Raw genomic sequence first — 22,608 nt, 5'->3', positions numbered from 1 at the left:
TGAGCCCCAGCCCTGCTCTGACTTCCCCTAAAATCTAGAGGGGAAAATGCAGATATGTTGACCCCCAGCCCCTGTGGGGGCAGCAAGACCTCCGGACTCAGCCAGTGCTCCTGACCATTCCCTTTCTGGTTTGATTCTGCTCACAGGGCGGAGCCGGGAGGGCCTGGCCCCGCCGCCTGCTTCCTCCAACACTTCTCTGAGCTCGTTGGCAGGTGGGACCTGAAGTGGGACCATGTGTTGGGAAGCAGCGAGGAAATGCTGAGAAGGAGGGTGGGCACCAAGGTCACCCGCCTCCCAGGGTTTGTTGGGCCAGCATCCCAGGAAGCTCCTGCCAGACCCTCCCGTCTCTTGAGGAGTCCACAGCCCTCTAGGAGATGTACATGGTCTAACTGCACTCGGATGTGTGCACGAAAATATGTGTGAGCCTGTGGAAACTTCCAAATCTCCATGTGCAGATTCTTGGTGCCTTGGGGCCAGTTCTCCGCAATGGACACAGGATCAAGGCAAAGGAAAGATTATGACGGTGTCTTCCTACAGTGTGCAGCTCGGCGGTGCTGGGGACGAATGCACCTTGACGGACAGAGCCCCAAAGGGAAGTTTGCCTCATTGTCTTGCAGTCGTGAAGGGCAGCTGATGCCTACGGGCGCCAGGTTGCCTTTCCCCAGGGGAATGAATTTTACCATAGCTTAGCCCCTGCCCCTGTCAAGGGCTGACCTGCAGGCAGATTGCAGGACACACATGGGCTCCCAGCTTGAATCTGCTTCCTGACGATTTCCATTGTCAGTACTGATGCATCGGGTGGAGGTTCTGAACTTAGAGCATTCTCTTCCGCAAGGAGCTGAGAGCATTTGAACTTTGAAATGCAGAGCTTTGAGACAGGAATATTGAGATAAAAGGCAAGGTCCTTGGGGACTGGAAAGGCCTCCCTCCTGGGGCCTCGGGGACACCAGGACCGCATTGCCTCTTTAAATGTGAGAGGTCCCAGGGCTCCTGTAGCAAAGCATCACCACCTGGGACTTCAAGCAAAAACCATGCAGTCATGGAGTTTGGAGGCTAGGATTGCAAAATCATGGTGTCAGCAGGGCCGCTGCCTCTGAGCTTTGAGGGAGGGATCCTTCCTGTCTCTCTCTGCTCCTGGGGCCCCAGCAGTCCTTGACCTTGGCTGAGACACTCCAGCCTGCCCCGACACTCACGGGGCCTCCTCCTCTCTGTGTCTGTGGTCTCTCCTCTTCCCGGTGGATCAGACACCGTGCTTGTCTCTCCTAGGGGCAGCTGTGATTGGATTTAGGGCACATGGGTTATTCCCCATCAAGACCTTTAGCTCAGCCTTTGGGCAAAGATGCTTCTTCCTCATAAGAGAACACTCACAGGTTCTAGGAACCGGGGCCTCCTATTTTGGGGGGCCAGTTTTCAGCCCACTAGTGTCTGCGTATTGAAGCTGGTACCACAATCTTTTTTTCCTCTACAGGGAAGGGTGAGCTCAGACCAGGCGAGAAGGGCCGGCCTCCGGGGGGGGGGATCTGTGAGGTTTTCACCCATTTAAAGTTGCAGTGAGTTCGGATGTAGGCCGAGCTATGAGCTGACCCTTCCATTGCAGCTTCCCGTCCTCCATCTGGAAAGGGGGGCATGGCCTCAGGGAACCCCATCCCAGTCCGTGCCTGCTCTCCTGCACCCCACTAAGGGGCCCAGTCTAGCCTCTGCTGTGCCTTCCAGAGTCTGGGCAGTCTGGGCCGGGAAGCCTTGTTTTTGTCTGTCTCTGGCTTCGGCCTGGCAGCCGTTCGGCCTGGGGTGTTCCCTCCAACTGAAGACCTGTCTGACGGGGACGCTCTGTGGCCTTCCTGGGGTCAGCGTCTGGTGCTCAGCCCTTGTCTGGACCCAGCGCACTCCAGCCTGGTGGGCGGGTGGCTTCTTGGGGAAGGAGGGTGAGTTTTGGATGTAGGGCGATTGGATCATGAGTTCTGATTAGGGCGTTCAGTAGGTCATTCTGTGATTCACCCAATGAGACTTGCAAGCCAGGCCCTGAGCCAGGTGCCGAGGACACAGGGATGAGCCAGACATCGTGGCCCTGCACTCTGTGGAGGGACAGACTCTCAGCACCGAGGGCCTGGCCTGCGGTGGGTACCTGGCCCCATGTGATCCTCCCAAACAACAAAGTTCCGGGATGCTTAGGTGCCTGATTATCCCCTGCAAGCTTCCTACCCTACATGAGTCTCAGTCTTCAGTCCGTGAAATGGGGACTAACATCTCCCATGCAGTTGGAGGTGGCTACGCTGAAATCCTCATGTGCTGTGGGGGCACGGGACCCAGGGCGTGGAGGGACCCCTTCGGAAACGACGTGGTCAGAGAGGCATCTCCCCTGAGGTGGGAAAGGGTCAAGGGCTAGTTGCAGGAGTTGCCCTGCTCCCCTGGGGGTTCCTGTGTAAGGAGCCGGAAGGCCAGGCTGCCCACCACCCAGATGGCGCCAGGGACACCATGTCACTTGTTTGCTTTGGGGGAGGGGCTGTCTGCTTCATGGAGGCCCTGCAGGTAGCCTTTCCTCCTGGACATGCCCCACACAGGTGGCAGGGCTCATGTGTCCCTGCTGTGCCCCAGAGCCTGGCCATGTGGCTGCCTGCCTTCCGAGTTACCAAGGACCAGCCCCCTTTTCTCCCCCAGTACTGACTTGAAAGACCCCCATCTTTGGCGCCCTGGGGCAGGTGACTTCTTCAGGGCCACACAGCGTGCTGATGAAACAATTGGCATAAGAGTCTGGGATTCTGGGCAGGGCTGTGTCCCCACATCTTCCCTGCCCCTTGTTCTGGCACCATGACCCACTGAGTTATAGACATGTGCTGTGTGTTCCTGCGACATCCAGAAGGCTGCTTTCAGGAGCTCACAACCTGGCTCACGGTATGGCGGGTCCACGCCTCTGCCCCAGGGTGGATGGATTAGCACGGCCAATGTCTCTGCACTACAGGGCAGAGTGTGTTGCAGAGACACCCGGGGCTGTAGCTGTACCGAGGGCCCAAGACTACCATGGAGTTAATAGAAAGTGTAGCTTCCCTTCGCTCATCTTATAAAACAGAGAATTCTGTCACCTGTAAAGCTTGGATGCTGCTGATGTCCCTTGATGTCTGTGAAGGGTGGGCTTCCCCGTTTCGCCGGCTGCTGGCCTCACTGTCCTTTCTGGACATCAGGTCCATGGCCAGGCTGAAGGTGTAAGTCCTGCGGGAGAAGAAACAAGTATGCTCTTGCCACGAAGACACGGGCAGGCAGCTGTCTGCATCTGGTCATGCATGTGCATGGGTCCGTGCATCACAGGATGGGCAGGGAAGGTCAAGCATGAAACACAACCGGGTGTTCAAAGAGCCCAGGGCTCAGCACAAAACAAATCCCGAGTAAATCCCCTTGTGGGTTGAACTGCGTCCCCTCAACATTTATAGTCCTGACCCCCCTCATCTCAGAGTATGACTCTATTGGAAACAGGGTTTTTAAAGAAGTAAATAAGGTAAAATGAGGCCAAGTAGGGTAGCCCAATTCTATTTCATAAGAGGAGACAAGGAAGTATGGAGAATCACCAAGGATGCTGGCCCAGAGGAAAGACCATGACGACCATCAGGAAGGTGGCCGTCTGCACGCCAAGGAGAGAGGCCTCTGGAGACCAGCCCTGCCCACACCCTGACCTTGGACTTGCAGCCTGCGACTGTGAGAGGAGAGATGTCAGTTGTTTAAGCCCCCAGGCTGGCGGATGTGGCACGTGGCCCAGGCAAACCAGGGCACATATCTACATAGATTCACCTTCTAAAATAGCAAAGGTGTGAAGATAGGTGTGGCAGGGACACAGGAATGGGAAACACATAGGAAAGGAGTGGCTGATTTAGGAGGATGGTGGGTAAAACGGGACCCGAGAAGTTGCGGGTGATGAGGAAATTGCCACTTGTCCAAGGAACCAAGAAAGATGCCATGAGGTGGGCACACATTTAGGGGACTGGGGGGGATGGAGGGAGAAGATGACAGCTAAGCAGAGTCAGGTGAACTCCGGGACATGAGGGGCATCGAGTGTGTCTGGAAGGAATGGGGGAAGGGCCAGAAGAGGAGAGTGAACGGTCACTTACATCCTCTAAGAATAAGCAAATGGCCAAGTTCCCCAGGGGAAACTCATTTTATAAAAGGGGAGACATCTTTATAAATTCTATTTTAAAATAATCTACAATCAACACCCAAAACACAAATAATCCAATGAAAAATGGGCAGAAGACATGAACAGACATTTCTTCAAAGAAGATATCCAGATGGCCAACAGACACATGAAAAGATGTTCAACATCACTCATCATCAGGGGAATGCAAATCCAAACTACAATGAGATACCGCCTCACACTTGTCAAGATGGCTAAAATCAAACACAAGAAACAAGTGTTGATGAGGGTGTAGAGACAGGGGAACCCTTGTGCACTGTCGGTGGGAATGCAAACTGGTATAGCCAGTCTGGAGAACAGTATGGAGGCTCCTCAAGATGTTAAAAATTAAACTACCCTACCATCCAGCAATTATACTACTAAATATTTAACCAAAGGATACAAAAATTCTGATTCAAAGGGCCCATGCACCCTGATGGTTACAGCAGAAGTATTTACAGTAGCCAAGATATGGAAACAACCCAAGTGTCCATCAGCTGATGAATGGATAAAGAAGATGTGGTATTTATACACAGTGGAATATTACTCAGTCATAAAAAAGAAAAAAAATTTTGCCATTTCCAATGACATGGGTGGAGCTACAGAGTATTATTCTGAATGAAATAATCATTTGGAGAAAGACAAATACGGTATGATCTCAGTCATGTGTGGAATTTAAGAAACAAAACAAAGAAGCAAGAGGAAAAGAAAGACAGACAGAGAGAGAGAAAAACCAAGAAACAAACTCTTAACTACAGAGAAGAAACCCATGGTCACCAAAGGGGAAGTGGGTAAGGGTATGGGTTAAATGGGGGATGGGGATTAAAGAGTACAGTTACCATGTTAAAAAATACATAAAAAACTTAAAATCTACATCAAAACAGACAAAAAGAGCAGTAATTAGAAAGGGAAACAAAAAAGGGTTTATGTTTCTGTTTGTTTTTAAGATAAGCATGTGTTTGTTTGCTGGTGGGAATGATGAGAGAGAGTCTTGGGAATGGTAGGTGGTGCTGGTGTGGTGCCCTTGCAGGGCCTGGGATGCCCAGAGGGATGGGGTGTGGGGCATGGTGGGTTGGCATCCCTGGGCAGGAGCTCAGACTGCATAGCACAGTCTGATGGGGGAGAAAGGCATGTGGGCCTAAGCTGCATGTGGGCGGCCTGGTGGCCAGAGCTGGTGGATACTCTTCTGACTGTTCACCTGCCACAGTGGCCAGAAGTGGAGAATCCAGTAGGTGGCCTCTTGGTGAAGTGAAAACTTCAGAGACAAATCCGCTGGAGGACAGAAGTGCCCGGCCACAGCTGACACGGCTACAGAGGAACTGCGGGGGGAGGTAACGGGCTCACGCGCACCGGGGTGGTTGGGAAGGATGCACTGCTCTCCCTCCTGTGTTCTGAAGAGCATGGTCTCCTCTTGCTCTTCCAACTAGAGTCTGCTGCCTGGTTTTCTACACCCAGAAGCCTTACATTCTAAGCACTTAATAGTCACTATTAAACATCGATTGCCAGGTGTCTGACGAAGACTCCTTCTGCTGCTTCCATGCTTTCAGTGCTCTCCTCCGTCCAGAAATCAGAAGTAAATTCACTTGAAGTGACTTTTACTTTATATGATTTTCTGTTTCCATTTAACTCTTGGCTTGGAGTTCTGCGTGTGAGGGGAGACCACATAAAATACCATTCATTTTATACGCATTTCTCTTTCTGATGCTCCAGCAGCTGTGAACAGGCCCGGTCTCTGCTCTGGTACATGTTCTGCTCCACGGATCTGCTTTTCCTCCTTCCCTCAAACCAGGACTCAATCCTCAGTTTATAACAGGTTTTTAATATGTGTGAAGTAACTATCTCTTCTCATCATGTTTATTTTTCAACATCTTCTCAGTTCTTCTTCCATTTATTTTGCCAGATATGCTTTTCAACCATTCAGGGAAGTTCCAGCAAATGATCCTGTTGAGATTATTCCTGGAATTTCATTAAATCTGAAGATACAGTGAATCCAGGAGGAATTGATACATTCCCAATTCGTCTTCCTCAACCATGAATGTGGTGTGAGTCTACATCTTCCTTCCGTGTGGGAATGGTAGTGTTTCTCCCATAGATACTTCTATATCTTGGATTCTCCTGAACCACTGCTAGTCCCGATGCGTCCATGCTGAGACCTGACCAGGGCCAGAGCCTGGGGTTCCTCAGCAGTGTTTGCCCCGCACCCCAGCCTCTGGCCACCAGCCTTCCACTGCCACCTCCACCTCTACCACTGCCACCTCCACCTCCACCACCACCACCTCATGCCCCAGACCATTCGTGCCCATGTGGTGAATTTGGTGAACGCATTTTCTAACTGTCTGCAGGTTGTACCTTCTCTAGTCAGGTTGTAGCCTTCCCCCATGTTGTGCTGGAAACTCCCCATAGCGAGATCTAGCTCACGTGGATTTCCTTTGCTCACATACTCTCAGCGTCCGAGGCCAGGTCCCGAGAGCTGCAGGGCTCTGGGAACTCTGGCGTCCACGTCCAAACCATTGACATCTCCCTCCTCCCGGAGCAGAGCCCTATTTACAGTCTCCTGTTGTCGAAGGAAACGTCGGTGGGTTTCCTCTTCCTGAGGATGAGGCGGGTGGCTACCCTGCTCAAGCCTCGCCGTGCACACAACAGAGCCACCTTATCTATAAATAGCATCTGTGAAAACTACAGTTGGAGAGAAAACCAAATTGTTTTTTTGCTTGTCTTTCAAATGAAATATAATCAAGATTACAATGAGAGGAGAAAGGAAAGAACTTAACATTTAACTATTTTTCATTTTTTCTCAGGAGAACAACTTAAGGGTCCACTTACAACACAGAGTAGATGGATTCAAATTCTCCCTGGCTTTTAGAAGGGGTGTAGCTACCGTCTATGGGGTTTTACAGACCACATCCCTGGATTCCTGGGCAAACATAAGATGGAAACAGAGACCGGCCGGCTGATCCAGTAGACATCTATTGTCTCCATTCGAGTTCAAGTTCCGAGATCCAGGCTTGGACAGGGCTGGCTCCTCTGGAGGTCCCTCTAATGGGTGGTGTGTGGACACCATCCTCTCCCTGGGTGCTCATGTGGTTTCCCTCTGTGTGTGTCTGTGAGCTGATCTCCTATCATCAGGACATGGGTCAGACTGCCTGGGGGCCCCTCTAGTGACCTCATTCTTCCTTAATCCCCTCCATAGAGACCCCATCTCTACAGTCACATTCTGGGGTGCTGGCGACCAGGACTTCAACACAGGAATCTGTGGCAGATCGAATATTCAGCCTCTGATAGCATCTTTTTACAACTGAGTTACTCACCACCAACTCACTCTGTGGTTTTGGAAATTACTAGATGGGTGTGGCTTCAGTGTTGAAAGTCTTCTCAACTTGGCCAGAAGACAGACTGTTCTCTAAGCTGTAACACACATGGCCTCTCCACTCTTTGTTCTAGATCATGCTACATGTGTTCTTCTATGTGGAGCATTGAAAGCCACTAAGATTCATGAAGACACGCCCCCCCGTACACTGCTGGTCACCTCTCATCCTCTTCAAGGTCACGGACAGATTTTGGGGTGTGATTTTGTCATGTAGTGAATCCAAAGTCTCCCAGAACCATTGCAAAAAGGCTGAAGTTGAGTTGGAGGTGGGCTGATGGTCGACGGAGGTCACAGCACCCGAGCGGAACAGCACGGCTACAAGCTCAGAGATGTCCCCTCTGGTCTTCCACACCTGGGATGGCTGTGATCATTTCGTGGAAACCGTGTCCCTTTCTGCATCAGGTGTGGGAAGGCGGTCCCCACCCGGCCTGCATGATGTGTGCTACCCCAGCCCTGGATTGTCCGACTTCTCCTGTTTATTCTCTTTGACCTGATGTCCTCACAGTCTTTTCCTTAAATTTGAAATGAGGTGAATCTATATTTTGAAAAAGTAATGAATATATAGGGCTCAAATATTGACAAATCATGGACTGCAGAGAGCAGTCTTCTTTCCAAGTCCTCTTCCACTCCCGGACCCTGCCCCCCGCCTCCCCGGGCACACTGCTGGAAGTTTCTAGAGATTCTCCTTTCCAGGGAACTTTAAGGGACAGGCATGCATATAAATACACATCACACACATACACGTACAGTCAATTGCGTTCCAGTTCCCCCTTCCCTCCAATAGTCCTGTGCTCACCATGGTGTTCTGTAACCTGTCTTGGATTTTTTTCATATCAGCACATAAATTACTTCCTCGTGACTGTTTTTAAACACGGGCGAGTACCCCATTGTATGGATGTATCCTAACTTATTTCCCTAATACATCATTTCCTAATTTCTTGATCTCTTTTACAGACCTTTTAGGTCATGGTGGGAAGCGTACACACACCCTTCCCTGGCCATCCAATCAATCCCTAAGCTGCTCGCTGCTGAGCAAGTCCTTAAAGTCCCAGCCAGCGATTATGTTAATCCCAAGGTTATCTCGTGTGGCCTCACTTACCCAGTTGGAAGGTCTTTAAAACAGGCTTAGGGCTTCCCTGACCTCCGAGTTTCCAAGTAGCTGGTGTGTCTGCATCTGCTCTCCTGTCTGCCTGGGGAGTCCCTCCCGACTGTCACGCGGAGACAAGCTCTTCTACCATCATGGTTTCCTCCCACTGGGTCCCTCCCTCCCTCCCCTCTTGTCCCCACTGTCACACACGGCACTTCCTTGTAACAAATCCTCGAATGGATGCATATACACGTGGTGTGTAACATACACATGTCTCACCACATAAGTAACAAGACATGAACGGAAACTAGTGTATTACAAAGAAATCATTTTTGTATATTAACTATAAAATAGTATATATTTTAGAAATGTATTCATACTATATATGTATCTGTATGTATTAAATATGTACAATAATATATATAAATTTGTACATATATAATATATATATATAAATTACTATTCTTCTGTTCTGCCTCTCTGAGTAAACCTTAACTGGCCCTGAGTCTGGTATCGGGCATGGGGTGTTGCTGGGACAAATCCCTAAAACATGGGAGCCATTCTGGGACTGAGCAGTGGGTGGAGGTGGGGAGAATTTTGAGACGCTCGATACAGGAATTGGCTTGGACAGACTGTTGGAGGTAACATGGGTGCTGGGGAGAATATGTTGCAGGGAGTCGGAGGAAGGGGGAGCCTTACCATATAGTGGGGAAAACTTTAGTGAGAATGTGGGCGGAAAGCAGAACCTTTCAGCAGTGAGGCTGGTCGTGGGGCTAGGAATGTTTCCAAGCACAGCGCTAAAAGCATGGCCTGTTCTCCTCTTGTTGCTCATCGTAACACACGTGAGAAAATGGAACAAAAGGAACCAGGACCTGGTGGTTCTGAGCACACTCAGCCTCTCCAGACGACACTAAAAAGCTCAAGCGAAGCCATTCTCCAGCTGAACTTGAAGAAGCGAGCCACCAGGAGCCCTGTGGCTTCTGGGAAACGAGTTCTGCCAACACCACGGGAAGGAGAGGGCCCTGAGCTTAGATGAGACCCCAGCCCCGGCCCAGACCTGACTGCAGCCTTGTGAGACCCGGAGCTAAGCCATGCCCAGACTCCTGATGCATGAAAACTAGGAGAAAACGAACATGTGTTGCTTTAGCTGGGAAGTGCACAGTCATCTGCCGTAGACCGACGGAAAACCAGCCACGCATCTTAGCACTTTACAGCCGACACATCGAGCAGAACGATAAATAAAGCCAAGCTTAGGATCTCTGTGATCTCTTATGTCCATAATAAGGAGGTGACTTTTATAGTCGTTTTGGGATTATGATCTCAGAAGCCAAATAGAGTAATTCATGTTTTTGGAACATGACCCGCAGAAAACCGTGAATCGGCCAAAATAGTAACTGTTTACCTGCATGGATAATGTTGCCAGCTTGGAGAAGGCCATTTTTACCAGAGATGGAATGTTCCAGAAGCATACAGATACGGCAGCCCGTGTTTTGGGAGGGACGGTCTCCGACACTAACCCGGAGAGAGACGTTGGGGCCGCCGCAGGCAGCACTCACCTGTGCTTAACCCAGGTGTCTGACTCGCCGGCTGGCTCCGTGTAGTTCTCGGGCAGGAAGCCCTGGCAGCCCGTCCGCTGGGAGATCCCAATCACCCAGCCCTCGCTGGCCTCCTCCTGCTGAGTGGGGTCCACAAAGATGTAGTCGCCGGGGCTTAGCGTCAGCTCGTCCACGTTCTGAGGTTTGTACTGGAAGAGGGCCCTGAGGGTCTGCAAAAGACCAAGGGCTTTCCCGTCAGGAACTGGAAGGCACACCAAGGCTTTCGATGACAGATCAAACCTATACTAGAAGGTGGCACAGAATTCTTGGGTAGGTTCAGACATGCATTCTGGTGTCTGTCTGTCTGTCTATCATCTCTCTGTCTCATATCGCTATCTACTGATCTCTAATAGGAAAGAGCCCAGAGCATAATTCGACTTTCACATCTGCCTTCCTCGGCAGGATTACGTGTAGCTTCTCAGCCAACAGAGAACGCGCTGGATTCACTCACGCTAATTCCCTGGGTCTGAACTGGAGCACTGCATCCTCTCCGTGTCAGCCACTCAACTTGGGGTCTTGCAATGATATAAAAGAATGCAAGTTCCACATTGCACAAAAGGGGACATGATTAAGAATAAAAAAAAAAAAAGGAAGACAAAAACAATGGACAGTTTCCCCTTTCCTGAAATACCTCCAGAGGAGGGCTCCCGGGGGTCAGTGTTCTGCGGGCTTCACTGGCCACTTGTTCCACAGAGGATCTAGCCCGAGAGGACTGGCCGACCGAGGCTGCTCTGGCCGAGGCCCCCAGGCCGGGGTTTGCTCACCTGGTAGTGCACAAAGCGCATATCTCGGGAGTAGAGCGCGGCGGTCCACTGGCAGCTGTGACCCGGGTGGATGGCTCTGGCCAGCTCCTCCAGCGTCCTCTGGTGGTGGGGGTAGAACTTGTGGGCCAAGGTCAGATGCAGCTGCTTGGTGCAAGGCTTCACAGTGCAGTCTGGGAGGTCGGGCAAACACAAGGGTGGTGAGCGCTTTAACCCACACCGTGGCACTGCCTTTCCACGGTGCCACGCACCCACGCGGGCCAAGCACCCAGGACTGCTGGTGCAAAGCCTTTCCGCATGATGCCTCCTGCCTCTGCCCACTCCCTCCCCTGGCACGGGGGCTTTCTTGGTAAGGCAAGGACCACTCCCCCACCTCATGTGCCATCTGCTGAGTTCAGCTTACAGAGGGCATGGCTGGGGACTGCGGATCTGACAAGGGGCAGGGAAGGGGTAGAGATAAGGGCTGGGGGGTGTTTGGAGCCTGGGGATTTGCTGGCTCATTGCCCAAACAGTTGACCAAAGCAGACACAGAGAACAGCGTCTCCTTCATTCCCCACGATGGGCACCTTACGCAGCGGCCTGGCCCGACAGGCTGGTGCTGCAGCTCAGCAGGGTTTGGTTCGGCTGCGGAATCTCAGCAAGAAAACATCACAGGCCACTCAGCTGTGTCGAACGTGGCAGGATTGCTACGGCTTCCGTCCCTCTGACGAAGCAAGAAGCCCTCGGAGTAGCCAGCCCCGGGTCATTTTGGGGGCCCCAGCTCCTCCCTGAGGGCCCTGATGTCGCCCAGGATCTGCTTTCAGCCGCGCCACAAAGGACTTTACATTCTAGGGAGGCAGAGACCGAGGGAGCACGCAGACTTGGAATCAGGTAGACGGATGGTGGGCGACCCTGGGAGCATCCTGGCCCGACTCAGCTTTCATTCTGACAGCGACAGTTTGGGGACAGGGACCACCCCCGGCTGGGGCTGCCCTGAAACCAGTCTCTTCGTGCCCGGCTCTGGGAGTCTTTTAGTAAGTACTGGTCCCCTGGCGCCCCTTTCCTGGGCAACCCACACCAGCAGACAGGCTCTGATCTCCCCTGGAAAATGTCACGGCTGTTGCCATCGCTTCCTGGACCCAGACCCGGCGGCCCCGCCGATGCCTCCCACCCCCTACATGAGCCTTTAGCGGCAAATGAGAAACTGCTGGGGAGAGAAGCCAAGACTGAGGTCGTGGGTGGGTGGTAGGGAATTCGTCCCTGAGGTGTTTCAGCACTGCGGGGGAGATGGCCTTGCCACGTGAGTCGCGTGGCCTGGGAGAGACCCACGCTTGTCCTCCGAGTGATCGGTGAACCACGCACGACTTCCGAATGGGGCCTTGTTTGGTCTGCTCTCTGCAGGCCCTGCCTGTGGGGGCATTTTGCCGGCGACAGCGCGGTGGCGGGGAGGACACACTTGCCTTAGAGGGAGGCAGGACCCGCTGGAGGGGACGGCGGCTCCCCACCCCGCGGGGTCCAGCCCAGGGCACAGGTGTGGAGGGCCTGGGCAAGAGACGGGGCCATTGCGGCCACTCCGTGGGAGCGCAGGGCGGGTCAGCAGGAACCCAGGTGGGCCGAGCGAGACAGGGCTGGACCCATGTTCCAGCTCTGACCCCTGCTTAGGGGACGTGGTCCCCTGGGCCTGTTTTCACAAATGGCCGTGGGCTGTGGGGTTTGAACCAACAGAAACATGTTCTTTCACAGCCTGGAGACCAGAAGTCCGAAACCCAGGGGTGGGCAGCCCCGCCTTCCTTCTGAAGGCTCTGGGCAGGGTCCCTCCTGCCGCGTCGGGTTCCCAGGGCTCCTGGAGCTCCTTGGCTTGTGGCTGCGTACTCACATCTCTGCCTCCCTTGCCCACGGCCTCCTCCCGCGTCTCTGGGTGTCCTGTCCTCTCTTAGAGGGACACCAGTCACTGAATGGGGGGCCTACCTGAGTCTAGTCTGGCCTCTTCTTAACTAATGACATCTGCAGAGACCCCGTTGCCCAATAAAGTCCTTCTCTACGGTTCTGGGGGGAGGGGAACTCTAGGGTCCCTTTCACTCCATGACAGTGAACTTGGCAGGCTACTCTTCATAGGTCTCTGTCTCTTCACTTTTAAAACGGGGCCCATGAGACCTCTGTTGGGGGGGTTGTGAGGCATCAAGAGAGGTGGTGGGGGGGCGCCTGGGTAGCTCAGTGGGTTAAAACCTCTGCCTTCGGCTCAGGTCATGATCCCAGGGTCCTGGGATCCAGCCCCGCATCAGGCTCTCTGCTTAACAGGGAGTCTGCTTCCTCCTCTCTCTCTGCCTGCCTCTCTGCCTACTTGTGATCTCTGTCTGTCAAATAAATAAATAAAAATAAAATCTTAAAAAAAAAAAAAAAGAGAGGTGCTGTGCCCGCTCCGTGGCCAGGGGCCGACAGGACACGAGGAGACCACGTTGTCCTTTGCAAGCAAGGACATTAAAGAGCCACCGTTCGACTCTTGCCCATATAAAGGACGCAGATCTGCAAAGACGCAGGCTAAGCCGATTATTACCCAGGAAGTAGGACCCCAGAGGCCAGAGGCCAGCCTCCTAGCGGAAAGCCGGGGTTCAGTGACCTCCCGATGTGGCCGGATCCCTGACCAGGCGCATCTGAGAACGTGGCCGCTGGACGCCTGCAGAGGGCAGTGCGGGGTCTCCCTGCCAGGGTCCCTGGAGTCACAGCCCTGCATGCCTTCCCCGTGCCAGGACTGATGGGGAAGGGCCACAGGAACGGGCTTGATGCTGGAAGGGTCAGAGCCCTCACCAATTTGCAGGGAAGGAAGAGCGGGTCGTGGAGCTGATGAGGCTCAGGAAGGCCCGGCGCCGACCAGAGACCCGGGAGGAAGTCCAGAGTCCCTCCCACCGACCCCAGCTGGAGCCCATCTCCAGCCAGCGCAGGTGCTGGGGGGAAGGGAGATTTGCAGGTGCTCAGAGGGAGTCCAGATGATCCTTCCCCAAGAGGCCAACCAGAGAAGAGTGTGCTCCTTCCTAAGACATCAACAAAACCCAGCTAGGACTTGGTTTTAGACACAGCGCTGACCCCAGGAGGGGATCTGCCCAAGGTGGGCCTAGGGCTGGGGAGCCCCCCTCCCCCAACATGGGTCTGTAATCCACGGCCTTCACGTGGCCACGCAACATCCCCTCTTGGGACCGTTTCCCCGGGCAGCTGGAACGTGCCAAGTGCTCGGAGAAACCACATCGATGCAAACAAAGGTATTCCCACTTAGAGAAGAAAGGGACTGCGGGTCCTCGGGGTCTGCTCTCTGAAGTAAGTAAGGAGCAACCCGCACCCCGCCCCGCTCCGTGCAGCCGACCCACCGTACCCCAGGAGCAAGCCCGGCCCCAGACACAGAGCGGTCACTCCCTATTAACTGTGCCCTTCCTGTGCAACTGGCCAGGACCGCCTACCTGCCAAGACAGAGGCTTCCGTGGCGAACGTCAGGGCAAGTTCCCGGATGACGTCTGCGGGGCCGTCGTTCACGAAGAAGCCCAGATAGCTGACGGAAGAGTGCAGGACCAGAGGGAGCACCGCGGGGAAGGAACCCAGGATCCTGTCCCCAGCTCTCTTCAGAGCCTCATACAGACACTCGACCTTGTGGTCTTCGCACTGAGGGAGAGGAGACAGAGTGTGTTTTCTCGCCTCTTGTTAGAAGGTCAACTATGAACTTGGTTAAGAAAAATCGTGCAGCCCACCGAGCCTATTTCTGGGGGCGATGCTGGGCTCAGGTCTCTCGCCATGTTACGGACTGGGGTTATGGATTCGTTCTATCACCTGGTCCTCAGTTTCTTAGAGATGGCGGGTAAAATTCCTTTCGGAAGGAACATCTTCAGTGTCTGGGTTGGAAGCCCCTTGTCACCGTCGCTACCTCCCGTCCCTCAATGCCATGTCAGCTCAACCCACAGTTGTGGTCAGCGCGGCATCATGCGGCTTCTGGAGGTTTCCCGTAGACTCCGAGGCAGCCGTGCTCATGCGCTGCCCAGAGCTCACAGTGAGGAGGACGGTGGCCAAAGCCCCTGGCATGTGGCCACCATCCCACAGTGACCAAGCCAGTCACTGCCCCTGATGTGGTTTCCTTGGAAGTGGGCCAAGCTCCCAGGCTCCCTGTCGGCCCGCTGTCCTTCTCGGAGCCGCCCAGTCCCCCTCCCCTCTCCTGCCTGTCCCTTTCTTCTTTGCCATTCACAGGTGTTTCTCCCAAATAAACCTCTTGCACTTCTAATTCCACCTTGGGGTCTGCTTCTTGGGGGGCCGTGACTAACACAGGCTCCGACCCAGTCTCCCCACTGTCCCCCATTCCCTGCACAACTTCTGCCTGACCAGGTTGCCTAATGCCATGTCTCCCTCTGCCCCGAGGCAGCAGGTGCTCCCCTGTGGCCTGCAGAGGGCTGTCTACACTGCTCAGCCTGCCTGCCAGGGCCGTGGACACCGTTGGCGCCCTCGGTGCCTTTCCCCACTCATACCCTCTCGCCCTCCTGGTTCCGGGGCTCAGCGCTGCCCAAGCCACTTCCTGGGCTTGAAGACCTTCCTCTGTGGGGAAGAGCCACACGGCCTCATGGGACCATGGTGAAACCACGGTGAAACCCAGACCCTTCCCCCGCCGGCCCCCTGCCCCTCCCCACAGGAAATCAGCCCGAGCTCTGCTCTTCTCGGCAGCGGGCTCCCTCCAAATTTCTCACAGCCCCTTTCCTCCTCCGCGGACCCAACCGCGTTATGGTTTCAAGATGTATTATGTGCATTAACATGCATAGAGTGTAATACGCATTTTTATGTCCCGTTCTGACCAGCACCTCACTCCGTTCGTCCGTCTGTCACATCTTTGTGGCCCTTGCAGGGCCTGGGAAAGTGCGTGACCCCGCGAGGCGTAACCGTGAAGAAGTCCCCCTTGCGTCTCTGGGTCTCCGTCTGGAAGCCCAGAGTCGGTACAAGCAGAGCTACGGCGGGACATCAGCCCGTGAGGCTGAACGCTGTCCTGACACTCGGTCCCTCTGCTGCTCTCCTGCCAGAGAAGGGGCTCAGCCAGCCCAGGTTGGGGGTCGGCGGGGCGGCTGACACAGAAGGAAGGGGCATGTGTGTGTATCTAAGTCTGTGTCTCTGTGTGTCACGTAGTGTGTGTGTCTCTGAGTGTCTGTGTGGACATGTGCGTGTTGGGCACGCGTCCTCGGGGGTTGGGAAGAGGAGCTGGCAGGCCAGCCGGACCCCTGGCTGCCGTGATGAAGCGCGCCCGTTTCTAAGGTTACTTTCATCACCGGCTGGGCGGCCTTCCTTTCCCTGACGAGCTACCCAGGACATGCCGGGAAGGAGTCTGACTGTCACAAACGCTGTCACTGGCAAAGGAAGGGGACCTACTCACGCCGGTTTGCCCAAGACTTTCCTGGTTTTGGCTCCAGAAGTTCTGTGCCTTGGGACCCCACTCCCTGCAGATGGGGATGGCGCACAGGCTCCCGGGGCACCTGCTGGGAAGGTCTCCTGCAGAGGCTTGTAGCCCCCTTCCCAGGCACGCTGTGGAGTTGGGGTCGGGGCATCTTCAGGTCCTGGTGGGCCCCCTGAAATGGGTGAAGCTGCTGACAGCCGAGGGGGCCGGCCACGGAGTGTCCCCACGTCCCCCCGTGGGGAGCCGCAGAGGAGGTGGCTGTCTGTCCCTCCCTGCCTACCGCCCTGGGCCGCCTGCTTCTTCTCTTCTGAGCGGGCCCAGCTCCTCCTCACCTTCCCTGGACCCTGTGAGGCTGCCTGTTTGACTGACTTCTCGACCAGGGCTGGTCCCTGAAGCAGGGAAGAGTCCCGTGTTTGTGACCTTTGGGACGGGCCAGCAGCACCATTCTTCAGGTCACACATCTCCGAAACACCTGCTCTGAGGCACTGTGCTAGGCTCGGGGTACAAAGAGGAGGCATCTACCTTCTCTTGAGGGATTCAGTCTCGTATGGGGTGCAGGGTAGCACCAGACACATTGTCATAGCACGTAGTGCCACTAGAGACACAAACAACACGATGGTGGGTGCACAGAGGGCGGCGGCCCCTTCTGCCTGGGGAGCCGGGCAAGACTCAACAGAGGGAGGGGCTAAGTGAGCGGGGCTTTGAGGAATGCGTAGGAGTTGCCCAGATGAGAAGAGTGAAGGGTGTCCCACACGAAGGGGCCAGCAAGTGCGACGGCTGCGGGCCACCGTGGAAATAGATCACGGGCTGCCCTCAGTGACTTCCAGCAGCGCCTAGATGTCGCAGGGAGCTGCCCCCAGCGGCGTGTTAAGGGGCATTGAAGGCACGTGGGGCCGACTCACCGTGAAGAAGTCACAGAGCGTTATGTGAGGGAAGACCTCGTGGGCTCGGTTCTTCGTGCACTGACGCTTGCTCTCCCTCCAGAACTCCTGCAGCTTTTCCAGCAGGGTTCCCGTGGGGCAGAGGAAGAGGGCGTACTCCTGGGGGATGGGGTCGTCCAGAGATGGGTCGTTGCGGTGACAACGTAGCCTGCAAGAGAGCAGGGAGCTCATGCCCGCTGCCGTGACGGCGGGACGATCGCCCCACGTGGGGAGCGCGGCCACTCAGTGCCAGCCACGTCCACGCCGCACAAACTCACCGCCAGCCCCTCTGGGCGAGGCTCAGTGCGCCCAGGGCTGGTGTGGCCGCAGAGTGGCGCCAGGTCCCCTCACCCCTGGCTCTGCCCCACATTGGTCTGATTCCCGGCCAAAGACCAAGACTGAGAGAAGTTGGCCTGGTCTTCAGTCCTGGGGGCCAGAAAACTTGTAGAAAACATTCACGTTTGGTGGTGTGAAAGTCAACACCACCAAACCCCCCACCAAAACACAACTAGACAAAATGTAGGTGGCTATTCTATACTTTCTTTGAATGCAGACGGTTATTTTAAGGACAAGGAGAGATGATGCACAACCCCAAATTCGAGTTCATTCTCACCGATACAGAAACAAGAGTTAAGACAACCACGAGGCGACGTTTCCTCATCTGCCAAATTAACACATTTTTGAAGGGAAGAAGGTTCTGCTCCACGTGTCTAAGGGGCAGTGGGTCTGTGGAACGTCTGTAAAAATCAGACCGTCAGGCCACACCCAGAGCCTTCAAAGGCCCACCCCATCTGAGCTGACAATTCTACTTCCAGAAACTTCTCCGAAGGGGAAAGCAAGTCACACGGCCCATGCGAGGTATTTCATGTTGGGATTATTCATCAGGAGTCACGGTTTTAAAGAATTTCTCGTGATGCAGAGAAAGGCCCGAGGCACAATATTGAGTTCAGTGGGCGGGACGTGGCCCCTGGGGAAACAGGCGCCAGGCACCCACGGGGTCTCCTTAGGAGCAAAACACCAACGGGGGCGCTCCGCCCCCCGTCCTGCGCAAATGCTTCCTTCACTGTTCACTTTTCCTTCCAGAAACTTAAGTAACCAACATGCAGAGAACATGCGCGTGTGTATTTTATAATCATAAGCGACGGTTTACATTATTCTGCGGGTCGCGTTGTGTGTAGTCCGCACCGTGTTATTGTGGTTGATCCCTGTCCGGGGGCGGGCGCAGGGTCAGGTGTGTCAGGATGACCCTTCCGAGGGCCGTGCACGCTCGTCACGCCGGTGGTGTTTCCCTCTTCTGTTCCACTCCTGGACGCCTATGCCGGCTTCTCGGTGAACAGTTTCATTTCACAGTAATCAAGACCTTTGTTCATGCTTCTTGGGCCCTTTCTATGTTCCCAAGGCAAGGACCTGGACATGGATGTGAACCTGGACATGGACATTGACGTGGAAGTCCACGGTGGGCAGCAACGTTGGTGCACCCCCAGACCGCAGCCAGGACAAGGAGAGACCCTCCCTTCTGCTCACCCACGTGGACCCTTGAAGCTGCCTTTCATTTTTAATGGTATCTGAAATGGCACTTCCCGGGTTAGCGAAGGTCGGCCCACTCCGGTAGAGCCTGGGGACCCCACTGTCTCCCCAAGTCTCAGTGGGACTTGCGGTCCTCTTGGCTGAGTTGCGACTTGCAGGAAGTCACCATGCCCTTGAGGCAGTCGGTTTTGTTTGAAATTCAAATTTAGAGTTAGCCCAGCCCAGAGGATCCTGGGTGTTTCCCTTTGACTGACAAAAGGGTTACATCATTTGTCTTTGGTGTAGAATTTTTGGGGGACAAAGGGGGTTCCCAGTGAGGACATACCGGCCCCTCAGAGACCCAGTGTCGGTGTTTGCCATCCTGCTCTGGGAGGGCACCCAGCTAGCTGAGACCTGGTTTTTATTGCTTGGTTTTTACTGCGATTTTCCAGAACAGAGCGTGAGGGGACTTCCCGCCTTGGGGCAGAATGAGAGCATCATGGCACATTCCGTGGGGGCTGGGAGCGAGAGAACACGGCACCTATTCTCCCAGAGCAGAAAGCCGAGGCCTGAAGCAGTGGGCGGCTTTCCGAGTGCGTAACTGGTTGACGGCAGAGCCTCCTGGAACCCCGAGTTCCTCCCCCGGGCCTCACTCCCTGGCCCCCGATGCCTCAGGGGGCATCCAGACCAGCAGCAAACTCTCTCCCCATCCGAGGTGGCCGGAGAGAGTGGGGGCCTCTATTTTGTATCTTCCCTATTTGCTCAACAGATCACGTGGGCGTCTTTCTTCTTTGATCTTCACATTTGGGTAAACTCGGATTTTAAGGTGAAGAAAGGCTTGTTCAAATTTCAATCTCTCTCCACCGTCTGCCATTTTAAACGCTGATTCTTTTCTCCTTTTCTCTGGCTCTGGGTGGATACGCAGGGACTCCGTCCCTGGCCGCCTGGCGTGTGCGGGGCACTTCCCCGGGTCCACCCAACAGAGCTTTCAAAGCCAAGTGCGCAGCAGGTCTGCGGAGACAGCCCTACTCACCAGTCACATGCCTCCTCCACTGTCTTTCTTCCCGTAGCTGCCAACGCCTTCAGCCTGCAGGAGACCAGAGAACATTCAGAGATCTGCCTTCCGGTCTTGGGGGAAGCAGGGGAGAGGCAGGGGAGGCCCTGCAGCACGGGGGACCTTTGGGGGGCCCCATGAGGGCCCGGACGGCTGGACTTGGCAGCTGGATGCCCTGCCCGGGCCTCCGTCTCCGTGTGGCATCACTGTGGTTTCTGAAAACGCACACCTGCTCATTCCTCCCCGCTCAGGCGCTCCCGCCTTCAGTTCTGGGCACCGGCTCCAACCGTGCCGGCAAGCCTGCCTCCTCGGCCAGCCCCCGCCCCACGCCCCGAAGCCAGGTGAACCCACTCTCGGGTCCAGAAGGTGGCCGTGAGGGGCCGCATCCCCGGCTCCCGGCTTGCACACGCACCTCCGTGACAAAAGGCAGCCATGTGCCGCCACACCCCAGAGAAACAGCACGGACTCCCCCAAGCTTGGCTCAGACGTCCTTCCTCCGGGGCAACTTCCCCAAACCTGCCAGGGAGGTGGACGGGGAAGCCCATGCTGTCTCCCCACTGCGCGTCCGGACACCGTGGTTCACCTCTACAGACCTGTGTCTGTTTGTCCCTCCCCCAGCCCGCACGGTCCCCGAGGCCCAGCGGAGCTGTGCCATCACGGTCACCCAGGACGCACACACGCTGAATTAAGTTTCGCTGAATGGGACCAATTGGACAGGACGGACGCCGGCTCACTAAGGCAGCTCGCTCGGGAACGGAGCCCGGAAGTCTCTGGAGTCAACGAGCAAAGCAACATGGCAAGGCCCCATGCTGCTGCTGGTGGACACGGACGGCGCTGACCTTGGTTTCATTTCGAGGGATTCTGAGTCTGCCTCCAGCTTCAGTAGCATAGTAAAGCATGGGCTTTAGAGGGGCCGAGAGGGGGGTCCTGCCTCCCCCGACTGCCTGTGCTCTTGGGCCTCCATGTCCCCGGCTGTACCCGAGGGAAGGTGCCCGGGTGGGGTGGCTCATGGTTCCATGGCTTATGTCAAAGATCCCTGGTTTATCATTAGTATAAAGGCGACAAGGTTCTGATTTAGGTTAGAAAAGCAAGGAGTATAGCTCCCGAGTGATTTCGGCCAATTTGCTCAGGTTTTGTTTTAATGTTTAAGGAGCCTTTGGCCCCTCCCCAATCCAAAGTTACTTACAGGTACTATTTTTTTTTTTTAGAATTTATTTATTCCTTTGACAGAGAGACAGAGGGAGCACAAACAGGGGGAGTGGCAGAGAGAGGGAGAAGTAGGACCCCCGTGGGGCGGGGAGTCCAGTCCCAGGACCCCAGGATCATGACCTGAGCTGAACACTAGACGCGTAGTCTAGTGCCTCTTAACGGGTCTTCTGATGCATTTCCCCGTGTGGAATAAGCCTGTAAAAACTTAGTACCCCAGGCCCTTATCATAGCTCATTGCTTTTAGGGACTTCTCTCTCTGACAGGGTGGCTCTTAAGGTTGAAATGTTCCATGTGGGGACCTTCTCCTTGGGTAAGCAGCATCGAGCCAGTGCTGTTCCCTCACTTTCTAACCATCTCTTTCACTGATCAGACATTGAAGAGATTTTTCCCTGTAGATGAAGGTTGCCCTGCACCGCTTAGAAATAGATCCTTGTTGGGGGTTCTCTCAAGAGCCCCCTTCGATGGAGAGTCAGAAACACTTGTAGTGTCATCTCAGAGAGGGCATGACTAGGCCCACACTCTTCCAAACCCGGAAAAATGGAGGTGCCCCAGTAATAAATGACTCCCAATTTTTTTTGATTGTTTTGATTTAAAGATTTCAGGGTCCTTTGACCTGCCAGCCAGCAGAGCTTGTCTGTAAAGGTCCGGATCACGTCGTTTAGAAGAAGCAGAAAAGGGCCCTATTTTGAGACAGTATCTCGCCCTGCAAGGTGCACTCCTTGGGCAGGAAGCAAGCACTCTGAGCTCCCGGCAGTTGTGCTACAAAGGGCAGAAGGGTTGGGGGCCTAGGACACACCCCCAGAGGCCTGCGGGCCCGGGGACAGTACTCACGCAGTATGTGCCGGGAAGCCCATTCCCAGGAGGGGGTCCAAGAGTGAGGCAGTGCTGCGGCCCTTGTGCTTGTTGGAGACCTTGGCGTAGAGCTGAGTCTCCGCGGCTGCCATCTCTTCCTGCCTGCGGACAGAAATGAATAGATAAAGTCAGAGAGAGTGAGACAGGCAAGGCTTCCTGAGAGTGTAAAGAAAAACCTCAAGCCCTTTTGATCTTTCTGACAATAGCTAATATCCTGTTTGCATGAGATGTTGGTTTTTCAGAATTCTCTCTGCAGGGTGCTGGGGTATGGCATCCCCCAGCCCCGTTCCCACATGGGGTTTGCGTTCCAGAGCTCCAACACGCTTACCAGAAGAGCAAAAGTTGGAGAGATCGACAGGACTACATTTTGACAAGGCCGTGGAGCACTTGGAGCTCTTAGGCATTGTCCCAGCATTTTGGAAAACGTTTGGACAGTTCCTCGTACAGTTCCACATATATTGGCTCTGTGACAAATCTACAAATTTAGCTATCTACCAAGGGGAGGTAAAAAGGCGGGACCGCATGAAGATTTTAAGTGAACGTCCACGATGGCTTTATTCACAGTAGACCCAAACTAGAAGGAACCCAGACATCCATCCACTGCTGAATGCACCTTCGGCCCACGAGTAACACTTGTCAATAGCAACAACACACTTCTGTCTCGTGAGAGAACAAGATGAATTCCAGACAACATTGTTTTGATGTAAAGAAG

General features: G+C 54.5%; 1 protein-coding gene across 5 annotated transcripts in view; it reads right to left on the bottom strand.

The window, feature by feature from the left end:
• The window catches only part of UBASH3A (ubiquitin associated and SH3 domain containing A), a 43,906-nt gene extending 21,868 nt beyond the window's left edge, over positions 1-22,038 (bottom strand). For 4 of the 5 annotated variants that reach the window (XR_004288798.1, XR_004288799.1, XR_004288800.1 and 1 more), the window contains exons 1-7: positions 21,876-22,037; positions 19,815-19,868; positions 17,258-17,444; positions 14,395-14,593; positions 10,970-11,139; positions 10,167-10,375; positions 3,078-3,204 (exon numbers count right to left, since the gene is read on the bottom strand). Coding sequence is in view for 2 of the 5 variants with exons in the window: in XM_032356029.1 (XP_032211920.1) it covers positions 3,078-3,204; positions 10,167-10,375; positions 10,970-11,139; positions 14,395-14,593; positions 17,258-17,444; positions 19,815-19,868; positions 21,876-21,988 (1,059 nt within the window). In the remaining 3 variants the exon portion in view is untranslated. Of the gene's footprint in view, positions 1-3,077; positions 3,205-10,166; positions 10,376-10,969; positions 11,140-14,394; positions 14,594-17,257; positions 17,445-19,814; positions 19,869-21,875 lie in introns of all 5 variants that reach the window. The other variant, XM_032356035.1, reaches the window with a different exon arrangement.
• Positions 22,039-22,608: the final 570 nt, after the last annotated feature.

Source organism: Mustela erminea, chromosome 1, assembly GCF_009829155.1.
Source record: "Mustela erminea isolate mMusErm1 chromosome 1, mMusErm1.Pri, whole genome shotgun sequence".
In the NCBI taxonomy this organism is placed as follows: domain Eukaryota; kingdom Metazoa; phylum Chordata; class Mammalia; order Carnivora; family Mustelidae; genus Mustela; species Mustela erminea.
This window is presented reverse-complemented; position numbering and strand designations above follow the sequence as displayed.